The sequence below is a fragment of the Poecilia reticulata genome, chromosome 21 (assembly GCF_904066995.2).
Source record: "Poecilia reticulata chromosome 21, P_reticulata-male-v2, whole genome shotgun sequence".
Taxonomy (NCBI): Eukaryota; Metazoa; Chordata; class Actinopteri; order Cyprinodontiformes; family Poeciliidae; genus Poecilia; species Poecilia reticulata.
Window position 1 is genome coordinate 3,722,950 of NC_088850.1, and position 12,609 is coordinate 3,735,558.

At 38.9% G+C, this 12,609-nt stretch overlaps 1 protein-coding gene across 24 annotated transcripts in view; it reads right to left on the reverse strand.

The window, feature by feature from the left end:
• afdna (afadin, adherens junction formation factor a) overlaps positions 1–12,217 on the reverse strand; it is a 108,047-nt gene extending 95,830 nt beyond the window's left edge. For 9 of the 24 annotated variants that reach the window (XM_081602828.1, XM_081602826.1, XM_008397235.3 and 6 more), the window contains exon 1: positions 11,764–12,207. In XM_081602828.1, coding sequence (XP_081458954.1) covers positions 11,764–11,865 — 102 coding nt within the window. In that variant the 5' untranslated portion in view covers positions 11,866–12,207. Of the gene's footprint in view, positions 1–11,763 lie in introns of all 24 variants that reach the window. The other 15 variants (XR_014085692.1, XM_081602829.1, XM_081602823.1 and 12 more) reach the window with 5 other exon arrangements.
• Positions 12,218–12,609: the final 392 nt, after the last annotated feature.

The window sequence follows — 12,609 nt, forward strand, 5'->3', positions numbered from 1 at the left end:
CAAAAGCTCCATTTGCATTCCAGGAATTCCAGCAGTAGCCCCTCCAAACGATGACATATTACCCAGTTGGACATCCTCCCTCTGAAAGCCGCCCAGTGTGCTGATGTGTTACTCCAGACTGCTTAGGGAAGCTCCTTTAGGGAGCAGTTTAACATATATTGATCACATCTGAAGGCCCATTACGGAAAATTAACTGCCTCCAACGTGGAGCGGTGGTTCTGCGAGACGAGTAGAGAGTCATTTAAGGCTTAAACAACCCGCGAATTAAAGCTGGAATCAATTATCTGAGAAATGTTGCAAACTAAACTAAATGTGTAAATAAAGTGCACATACTGGAAGTCTGCACAGTGGGGATGACTTCACACCAGCTCTGCTTAGTTCACTTTAACTGAACTCTAGTTCATTTGTCTAAAAAGTTCGGTCTGTTTGGGGAGGAGTGAAGCAAACTCCTGTCCGCCTACAAACCTACGTCTCTGTTCGGCTGAAGTGAACTCTGGTGCGGTTTGAATGCATATGTGAACCCCAAGCAGACTGGAGCAGGAAGTGGACTATAGCGCAGGGCATTCTGGGTAAATACAACATATGTGAACCCCAAGCAGACTGGAGCAGGAAGTGGACTATAGCGCAGGGCATTCTGGGTAAATACAACATATGTGAACCCCAAGCAGACTGGAGCAGGAAGTGGACTATAGCGCAGGGCATTCTGGGTAAATACAACATATGTGAACCCCAAGCAGACTGGAGCAGGAAGTGGACTATAGCACAGGGCATTCTGGGTAAATACAACCAAAACAAACACAGTAGGCTAGCAAACAAAAAAACAAACAAGAGAAATCCTACAACCGCTAAAATCTAATCGTTTACATTTTGTGAAGAGGTTTTGTGTCGTTTCCTTCAGGCGAGGAGGGGAACTGGTTTTCCAAAGAGGTTGATTCATTTCATTCATTAATGTGAAAGCAAACTGTACCAGCTGAAAATGCAACAAATGTTAAAAATGTTGTCCCCAATTGAACAGTCAGTCAACGCCTCAGGACTGAGAACAGTCGGGCCAGTGGCTACATGAGCAGACAGCTCAACTAAATAACCACATGACAGATTTCAGATTCGTCTTATTCTATGAAGACAAAAGAAATGCTCACTAAAGTTATCAAATGTCTCTATAGCTTTGTTTTCCTATCGAAATAATAGCAAAACATTAAAACAGTACATCTGTAACAACCAATATTTCAGCAGCAGTATAAAAGAAAATTGCATTAATTTGATCATTTTGCTTCGAATTTGTGTAAAAGACATAAATCTTGCAAGTGTGGTATTTTTATTGAAGGTTGTCATACATTATTCACTGCATTAACAATAACACTGTACTATTTTTTCTAATATCATCAAAACTCATTTGAACTGAAGAAAAATCAAGTGACTGCGTCTGGTAGTTCTCGTCCAGAAAATTTAGCTGAATCTCACCAGAACTATTTTAAACAAACTGTTAAAAATTTATATTTCTAAAATAGATAATTGGTTGCTGAGGCAGGTTTGTGGTCGACGTGTTTAATTGGGTTTAAAGGGTCTGGGAACTGAGGCAGTAAGTGGCCAGACGTCAGATCCCAGCTGTCCAATGTGACCCCATCCTTCTCTTTAATGTGCAGCAGCCAATAAAACTCAGCCGGCTGCATTAATTGGAGTTAATTCAGTCAACAAAGCTGCAAACACCAAGACTAAACACATATTTTAAACAGGAGTATTGGCAAAGCAAGGCTTTACTTTCATGTTTAATGTCAGCTGAACACCTAAAAATGAAGACAGGTAGAATGAAATAACCTGGGATGTAAACAAATACATAGCTTGAGAAAAAGGCTGCATTTCTAATGTAATAAATAAAAAGAAACCTACAGTGCAAGCAGGTAGGCCTGTCGCAATAAATCAATTAATTGCAATTTGAATTATTTATTATTCCTCAAAAACAGAACGATAAAAGTTTACAGTTTTGGTCTCAACTCGTCTTTTTTTAAGGACAATTTTGTTTACAGAGATTTCACAAATCATTTTATTTGTTGTTTGTGGGGTTTTTTAAAATATCTTGCAGTTCCAGTGTCAAACTGATCAATCAGTCAAGTTTATTTGGACAAAGCAGTTCAAAGTGATTTTGTAAACTTCGAACTTTTCTCTGAGCAAGAAAAAACTTTTGTTTCTGCTACTCTCAGGCAGACATGAAATTAAATCCAGTCTCTTCACATGAAAAATCTCTGTAAACAAGTGAAAAACGCCTGAAAATAAAAAAGTCCAGACTGAATGATAGTTTTGCAACACAAAAACAAGGAGGTCAGGGCTTGCTGTAAATCACTTAACTCAAATAATACATCTGCAACAGTCTTCAGTCAGAGGCCTCTTCAGATTGGTTGCAGAACTGACTGCTACTGGAGATCCTTCCTGCCATCTACAACACCTCTTTGAGGAATCTTGGGTTACAACACTTAGTTTCCTTTTGAGATCCATAAAGTATTTTTGACTTGAATTAGCATTTATTCATAATTAGTTTGTGTCACAAAGAAGAATGTACATATTTATCCAAATTGATATTTTTCTCCCACGGCAAACAAATGCTGGTGACAGAACATTAAAATATGGAGAAAGTCGTTGATAAAATTGCAGGTTCTATTCTATAAAAAACTATTTTGCTTTAACTGCATTTATTCAGCCTCTGCATCTAAATGTAAAAGATTAAAACCAGGTTAAAATGTTTTATTTAAAATAATTTTTTTTTTTTTAAACTGATCAAGCTCTGCCCATGTCTCCTTAATGCAGAGTTGTAATTTAGCCTTTAGCTGACAGACCTGACAAAGCCATCTGCCACTCAAACCTCAATTAAACTGCAGATTAACGAATCCTGTCTGCTGGCAAACTAACCGCTAATGGCCACTTTAGCCTGAACCGATGCATTCAATCACAGCCCCAACACACAACACCTTTGTTTTCACAGAAGCCCGTCAAACACAGCGACTGAGCACAGCATCGTCGTTACCACGGTGACGCAGGCACATGACATGGTGGGGGACAGAGAGGACAGGAGGAAGACGATGAGGAGGAAGGGTGCGCCTGAAAAGACAGCAGAGCAACGCAGACGGATAAACGCTCGCAGCGGTCAGCGGGTCTGGTACCAGCTTCACTGTGCTGGGGTCCAACAGGCTGCTAGCCATCAACAGCTAGCTGAAGCTGAGCACCACGACAACGACTGAGCTAACGGTCATTAAAGTCTGTTTTTATCACTATTACTTCATTACATGTTTTTCTCTATTTTTACTGATTTTTTAAAATCAATTTTATAACATTGATTTTATTATTACCATTTTAATTGTATAGTTTTATTAAATTATTTTTATATTCTTTGTTATTTTTATACCTTTGTTACTTTCAGTCATTTTTATAATCACATTTTTTTTATTTATTATTTATTATTATTTTTATAATTTTATTCTCTATTTTTATTATTTCATGTATTTCATCAATTTAACACTATCATTTTAGTTTTTGTCGTTTTATGTCGTAATTGTTTGTTATTGTATTATTTATCTTCATAATTTCATTATTTGTCACGTTTTTTATTTAGTTTTTTATAATCTTATTGGTTATTTTATTGTTGTTGCTGTCATTGTGTTGTCATCCAAAGTTTTAAAACAGTATTTTTCAACCTTCCAGAAGAGCTGAGACAACAGAGATCATTTTGTTAATAAAGTTTAAATATTTAAAACATTTTTAATGTCAAGCTTCTATATTTGGGGCAGTTCTGGGTTACAGAAGGAAGAGTTGACTTCAGATCAGTCCAATAGCTGGGATCACTGAAAGGCGACTCTTATGTTACATGGAAAACCAGAATTTTTACTTAATTTAAAAAACTGAGCTTTTATTACATGCACTTTCTTCACCTTGAACCCTCAACAGCTTTTAATTTGTAATGAATAGCTAAACTCAAATAAGCACTTTTTCCACTCCTAAGACCAGAAAAAATGATAAATGTTACCTTAATTTACCTTAATCATCACCAGTGAAGTGAGAAACTCTGGGGGAAAAACATTCCTGTGATGAACTAGTTATTCTAAACCAGTGGTTCTTAACCTGGGTTCGGTCGAACCCCAGGGGTTCGGTGAGTCGGTCTCAGGGGTTCGGCGGAGCCTCTGCCGCGGAGGCAAAGACACACTTGTGTAAAGTTGTGATGACGCCCCGCTTTGCCGTCACTTAATGCAGAGGATCACGTCACATTGCTTAGCCAATCAGAGGATCACGTTACATTGCTTAGCCAATCAGAGGATCACGTTACATAGCTTAGCCAATCAGAGGATCACGTTACATTGCTGAGCCAATCAGAGGATCACGTTACATTGCTTAGCCAATCAGAGGATCACGTTACATTGCTTAGCCAATCAGAGGATCATGTTACATTGCTGAGCCAATCAGAGGATCACGTTACATAGCTTAGCCAATCAGAGGATCACGTTACATTGCTTAGCCAATCAGAGGATCACGTTACATTGCTTAGCCAATCAGAGGATCACGTTACATTGCTTAGCCAATCAGAGTTGCGGAGGAGCCCTGATTGAAGGAGCTCCACTCTCAGCATGGATTTGAACTTGTGTCTTTATTTACTTCAGCAAAACTCAGTTTTTACCAAATTCTGTAGCTTTCGGTGAACTTTTAAATCTGCTCCTTAGTCGCATCTTTTCGGGGTTGCTACTGCCTCTAGTGGCGTGGGGGTGGTAACACAACTAATATAATTACATTACTAAATCAGAATACCGCAAAGTCTTTATTATTCTTTCTCTTAAGAATATAGAGCTAATTAAATGACCTAAAGACCTTAAAGTGGTTCCAATTTCTCTCGATGGCCAACCTGTTGAAACTGTGGCAAATTTTAAATACCTTGGGTCGTTCCTTGACAGTCAGCTCAACTTTGCTGATTATATTTTGAAGAACTGTTCTCAGAGACTCTACCTTTTAAGAAGAGTTAGTGATCTTGAATGTCTTGAATTTGGAGGGGGAAAAAATAATTTTATTTATCACTACAGAAGGGTTCAGTGAATGTGCATATAAAACTGGTGGGTTCGGTACCTCAAAAAGGCTAAGAACCACTGCTCTAAACAGTATTTTTAATCTGGAAAAGAAAAATAAGTGAAATAAAGAAAATCTGACAAAGCGCCTTTCTGCAACAGCGCCTTTCCACTTAGACGACAGGAAACGCACTATCTCCACAATCCACACACTTCCTGTTAAGTTTCCTGCTTCCTGGCAGCAGGGAAACGGAGGGAGCGGCCGCTGATGTCATGGGGAGTCTGCTTGCTTGTTGCATTTCACATCCCATTGGGAAGAAGGTGAACACGAGCTTCCTGCTCGCAAAGACGCATTCAGCTGGAATGCACCAGAAATCTGTAAGATTTTCTCATTTTGCAAGGAGAATATTTTATGTAGAGGGAATTTAATGTGAAACATTACACTAGCATTGTTCTGTAAAGAGAGGAAAACCTAAACTAATATCAATCTCTCAACATAGTGTGGCAAAAACAGTGAAAAATGTTTGCTGAACAGAATTTTCCTTAAACATTAACCTTTATTTTAGTGCATTTTCTTTTATTTGAACATCTTAAACTTCTGGACCAGCTGCCTGGTTTGGACGCTCTGAGTAAGAAGATTTAAGACTCTGACTGGAGTCAGCACTCGGGTCCAGCAGATGAGCATTAAAAGTGTCCCATACCTTCATCACATGAATAAAACACTAGCACATCTGCCTCGGCGTCGCGTTAACGGCAGCCATTTTTGCACAGATATAACACAGTAAAGGGAATCTGTGGAAAACACCACTGTCATTACCAGCTTTTCCACATTTCTGGCTAATATTAACTGAAGGAAAGTCTTCAGTGTTCAGTCTGACCACATTAGCATCAACTGCTAATCAAGAAGAGACTGGAAGTCAGCAAACATCTCCTCGGTCTGACACTGAATCACTAATAGCCGTCACTAATCAATATTTGAGCACCGATATGAGCTGACCTGGCTCGGTTATTAAAGAACTGCTGCAGAATAAATCGCCTTTTATGCAATAACCATTCCTATTTTTCTTTTTTTCCTCGCTCTGCGTGTCGGCTATGCAACACACAGATCCGTTGCCATAGCAACTGACTGATAGCAACTCCACCAAAAAGTACGAAAACGATCCCCGTTACAGTTTTACGTCTCCAGTCTTGACGTTTATTTTGCGATTACTAATAAATTATCGTATGAACACAGCAGTGGTTGATTAGCTAAGTAAACATCTGCTCTACTAATGATCTGTCAGAGCTGGTTTTTGGGTCGCCTTTGGGGGGTTTGTAGCTGAACTGAAACACATCTACATGTCAAAGTTGTCAAAGTCAAGCTAGATTCCTCGCTAATTTTCTTTTTTACCAACCTGTGAAAACTGGAAGTTGCAACGCGTCTATGAAAAAAAATCAAAATGCTTACAAGCCACAAATAATTGCATATTATTATTTAATGATTTTAAATTATATCCCATTAAATTCCAATGATTGGTGTTCAGTCAAATCATATAAATCATGATAAATTATAGTCCCTGACGGTTCCAAAATAACCTCCTGTTGGTCGATACGTACCAACATACTATACATTTCCTAACAATAGACTGAAGTTAATTATATGAATCTACCAAAGTACAGCTTGTCAAATCAATTACAAAACGTCCCTCAGGCAGATATGAAATGACAAGAAAGAAATTAAATGTCAGCAACAAAATGGCAAAGTGGTAAATTACCAGCATAAGAGCTGATTGGTATTAAAAAAAATTATGCAATGGTTATATTACGGGAAAATATTTACAAAACAATCCTGGGTTAGGATCCTGACTTGGGTTCTTTCTGCATGGAGTTTACATTTCTCCCATTGTCCAAGAACATGCATGCTAGGCTAATTAGCTTCACTGAAATCTTCAGATTTATTAACCCAAAAAGTGTGTAAATCTGGAGTGAATGGAAACAAATCGACAGCTCCACTTAACTGTTATTCATGTTTCCTAAACATAACAATGCTGTGGTTCAGCAGAACAATGAATTATTTTACAAGGCATATAAAACCATTCCGTCATTTTTATGTACAAAACAAAGAATCTCATGTTTTTCACATTTTACAAAAGAAAATCTCCCTTTTAAAAATGCCTTAGTTTAACTAAATACTAACTATGTCTCACAAAGAAACCTTAAAATTCAATCAGGCCTTGTATTCCTTTTCACTTCCTAACTCCGTCTCTATTAAAGTACGTATAAACATGTCAGTGTTTTGTGCTTAGCTCTCATCTCCCTGCAGATTTCCGTTTATATTGCTGTACCAAAACTTGAACAATGCTTTTTTGGGGGGGGGTTTCACCCAAACGGAACAAAACAGAGCAACAAAACCTTCAATAAACTCTAAACTATTGAAATGGTCAAGGGTTAGCAGATGTGGCTATCTGCAGCTAGCGGAGCAGTCATCATATCCTTGTGCCTCCAGTCAACCATACACCAACAAAACCTATGTAAAAATTGATCTACCAATTCATAAAACTCGCCAGCTCTGAGCCTTGCACTAATTTTGAGTCTTTATTTGATTTTATTGGAGGATGTTGGCGTTTCGTTGAGTTTTTTCATCATGGCTGGCTGGTTTATTCTGTCTGTGGAGAGCAGAGCAAAGCCTTACAGATAGTGTAAGGCCCAACCAATGTTCATCATTTCAAACAACGACGCATCAGACAAATCAAATAATCAACAACTGGCTGTTACTACTGGCAGAAACGACAAAGAAGACGACAGGAAGTGGTAGGAGGATGACGGTGCGGTATGTTTAATGACTTCTCATGTTAAACTGTGAAATTGAGGAGGAGATCTTTTCCAACATTAACTGAAGATCGACACATTTTTGATGGAAATGCAGCTAAAGAAAACATGGACTGATTTGCACAGAAGTCCAAAAATACAACTAATTTTGATTGTTGTCAAAAAGCTAATTGTTTTTTTTACAACAATTAGTTGTCAAAAAACACAAAGCCATCCCAAGACTCTACAGAAATATTATGATGATGACACTGTGATGAATCATGAGTACTTCCAAATGTCTGTGTGATCTTCAGACATCCGTGCCAGGTGTGTGAGTCCAACAGAATGAATATTACATCAGCATGCCAACAGTGAGCTCATCATTACTGCATCCACACACCTATTTTGGGATGATGATGATTATGCACCACTGAAAACACATCCAACGATTTTAATAACTCCTACCATTTTTTTGAACACTGAACGCCAAGATGTCAATGAAAATGAAGGAAGAAGAACCAGGGAGTTAAATCTGCCAGTGAATGTAGTTAAATTCTCCAATTTCTGCACAAATTGAGCCTAGATAGCATAGCTGCACAATCATTTGAAAATGCCACCAGAAATGAGTCTCAATGGGAAAATGACCCAACATTAAGCTACACTGTGCTGATCAAAGCCCATCAAATGATACAAATGAAGGAAAAATTGTATTACGTACATCAAACACATGTTAATATTAGGATTGTTCTCACAAGCTGGAACTAAAAATGCATTCAACGTAACCATCCTTAGGTGTAAGTTATCACTTGCATAGAGGTAACCCTGATTACTACAGGAGAGCTGCATGGGTTTGGTAGGAAGAAATTACAAACAAAACAAACTGCAGCTATGATTGTGTCTGAATGTGCCACACATTTCAGGCCGAGCCTGCAGAGCTGGGCTTCTTGCTACAGTGACAGAAGAATGTGTTGTGTTATAATGAGCCCAGCAGTTCCCAAACGGGATTTATTCAGTTTGGGTTTGCAAGATTAAAAAGTTTGAGAACCTTTGTTCCAGACTAATCAGGCAACCGTGGCTAATCTAATCACACGAATGATCTCACCGCTCTCAGCGGCAAATCACACACAAACTCTGGATCTTTTTTATTATCATCATCATCATTTTGAAATTCACTTCTCCGATTCATCACGTCATACTTGAAATGTTCCTAGCATTGCACATCCGAGTCCCAGCTAGACCCGGAAGCATCCTGGACGATTTGAAGGACAGCCGTGAGGCTTTGGGGCTCCACCAGCTGACATATGGGCCACAGGGTGTGATCTAGCAGGAGCGCCATGCATCTGCTTTACATTTAACCACGTTCTGCTGGACAAGATGCTGCAGCCCTTCAAGCAAAGCTCACAGTTACAGCCCAAGGAACAAGTGCAACATGGTTAATCATTTCTTACAAAACGAGGGGGTTGCTGTGCGCAGAACGCCACTCTGGCAAACGGATGCCCAGCTTTGAGCCTGATTAATTAATCGGCTCAGGAAGGAGGAGAGGGGACCTTGTGACCCCCCTGTTACACCCGAGGCGAGGTGGGGGTTGAACGCCAGCCTAAAACTGCTGCCAACACAACCTAAGATTAAAATTAAAACTAAGAGATAACACGCAACAGGAGGGGGAAGGTTGGTGTAACTGACTAACTTCCACAAAAATGATTCATTTGTTTCTGCACTGGCTTAACCCTTTATTCAAATTGTGTGTTGAATGTTCCCCAAATTCCTTATCAATCTAGTTTATTTGTGTAGCAAATTTCAGCAACAACATAAATACACAAAAATTCATAAAAACATCAAAGCAGTAACAAACATTTAATTTTGTCAGATGCCATCATCAACGCACATCAAATATTTTGGTCAATGTTTCATTAAAAATCCAACTTCATTTGGATTGAAAGGATCTCAGTGTTTCAGCAGCTTTGCAGTTTTCTGGAAGTTTCTTCAGGATATTTTTGCGCATATAAGCTGAAATCTGCTTCCCAGAAAACCTGAGAAATATGAAAGGTTGACATAACAAATATGACAACATGAAACAAACACCCAGAGTATCATTAATTAGCCATTTCTTTTCCATTCCTGTTTATTTCCAGAGCTTATGCTGAAGCTTTGATCGGACAAAAACCTTCCTTGGCTTCCCTAAAGATCGGATAAATGATTTAATGAACTGTATGGTCTGTTAATTAATTAATGTTTATAAGTAGAAATTCTCTAGAGAAACAAATTTCCAGGTAACATCTGCAGGTGCATAGTTAACAACAATCACCCCACTGATGCTAATTTACCAGCTTTGTCTCTACATTTACCTTTTTGGGTATGAAATGATGCTTCATGTGTCCATCGTGGTCAGTAGATTGGTTCAACTGAGAGCCGCCAGAAGAATATTTGATACTGGCTTTGACAACTTAACAAAAGATGTGTTTGTTACTCCAGTACAACTTATCCATCAAGAGAAGATCACTTACAGGAGGGCTGTGAAATATTTCGATATAATTGTGATTTCAATTAAGATTACCCCCATTTCTTTTACTTTTCACCTTAAAACAATGTCCCATGACAACATTAAAGGCACACAGAGTCCATCCAACTGCAAAATATTATCTGATACATTAAGTACAACATTCCACCCAATACTACACACAACACAGCCTCTGTGGTTATGATACTGTGTGCACTGATGCTTTATAGAAGTAACTAAACTGGGATAAAAACAGTCACTGGGAATTGGGTATGGCAAGGTTTTCAGATGATAAACAAATCAAATTAACTCGATTTGAACAAGTTATCTCCCCAACTCATAAAAACAACAAATAAATAGTAAAGGGTTTGATTACAGTTAGACATGATATGAGGAAACAAGCTGACCTACAATCATGAGAAAGTTCAAATAATTTGTTTTTGCCTTTAAATCTTTTGCTAGCATCCCCATCTACAGCTAGCTGGTGTCTTAACCTGTAATTCATGGGTATTCAACACAAGTCCAATAAGCCAATTTCATTACAGCCCTGCTTCCCAACATGTTGCAGAGTCAAATTATTACTGGCAGCTCCCATCAACCCAGCTGATGTGGTTTAAGGACAATGCATGGACAGGAAATCTCATCTTCCACAATTTGTCCTTTCAGCCGTCCCTACCCAGGTGTTAGCATTTACACACCAGCCATTTGGTAATACTTTAAGCTTTTATTTATTTACACAACGAGACTTAAAACCCTCTCTTGGTTCGTCGGCCATTGCGATGCCACTGCTAACACAGACATTGGTTACAGTGTCAGAAATGTGACCTTATATACAACTACTGTGATGAATACAAGGACAATTCATAGCAAAAGGTAGTCGTAGTATCCTGGTAAACGCAGTTATGTACCTGCTAACGAGCTAGCTGGCAAAAATCTGATAAATCAGTGCCGACTTTGACTTAACTACACGCATTTCCAACAATAAAACCAAAAATGCCAAACAAAGCACCAATTTATATAACAAAAATTATGATGATTATAGTGAGCATAACTGTCAACTTTGGAGGGATGAAGCTGTTAGCTACTCCACAGATACAGTTGACGGCGGTAGGTAAGCTAGCAGCTAGCTGCATGTATTTAATTTATTTGAATAAAATACACAAAGCTGAATTGTTCATTATTAACTCTAATATGTGTAGGTCGCTTCAGCAACCCAGACACAGTTAACATCCAAGGCCTCACGACGACTAGTGTAAATCCGCCGGTTTTTCAATGGAGTCTGGCGGCGCTTCTTACGGAGATTACTTTACCACGGAGTTAACCACGCTGCCCACAAACACCACCTGACTTTATCTAACCCCCTCGGTGTCCGCCACTGGCAGCTTTATTCCCCCCCACAGCAGAGGCCCCACAGGGCCGCGGCCTCTCGTACAGGTCTCCTACCTCTGTGGGCTGGCTGATCTCGAACAGGTCGAGCCGGTTGGCGTTCCAGTGGTTGATGATGTCGGCCAGTTTCCTCCTCTCCTCCTCCCTGCTCCCCGACATTGTGGACAGCGTTTCGGAGCCTCAGTCAGCAGCGTCTCCGTTCCGCTGGATAAAAATAATAATAATAAAAAATAAAAATAAAAAACTTCCCGAAACGTTAGTCCACCGGAAAACAAACCGCCAGCGAAAGCCAACCGTTCACGTCGACTTCTTCCAATTTTTTTTATTTAATTATTTTTTCTACAGCCGGTACTTTGTATCCCAGCTCATCGACCGACCTGCTGTCTGATCCGTTTCTGCTTCGCGTTCGCGGTGCACCTCGGCGCGCTCCCGCTGAGTCCGAGCACGCGCGCTGGCGCTTAACTATTTAATGCCCAATGATTCCGATTCATGGCGCCGCTTCCCGGGATGTTTACAGGGTTAACAGCCGGCACGTGAGCTGCTAAGCGGGATTACGTCATCGAGAGTTAGTTAAAGTGATATTTCCCCAGAGCGTGTTCATATTTAATTTAAAGTTTCAATGAGCATTCGTCTTCAAAAAAATAACAAATAAAGCAAATAAGTATTGTACCGATTTATTACATAAATTATATAAATTATACAAATTATTATTCATTTGTATTTAATAATACAAATGAATAATAATTTGTATTATTAAATACAAATCTATAAGAAATTTACATATATTAACAAGGTTGTAAAATATATTTATTTTTGAAAAAATAAAAAAACTCCTACATTTAAAGCTACTCCATACAAATTTCTATCAAATCTGTGAACAAATGTGAGTAAAAACTGTACTCA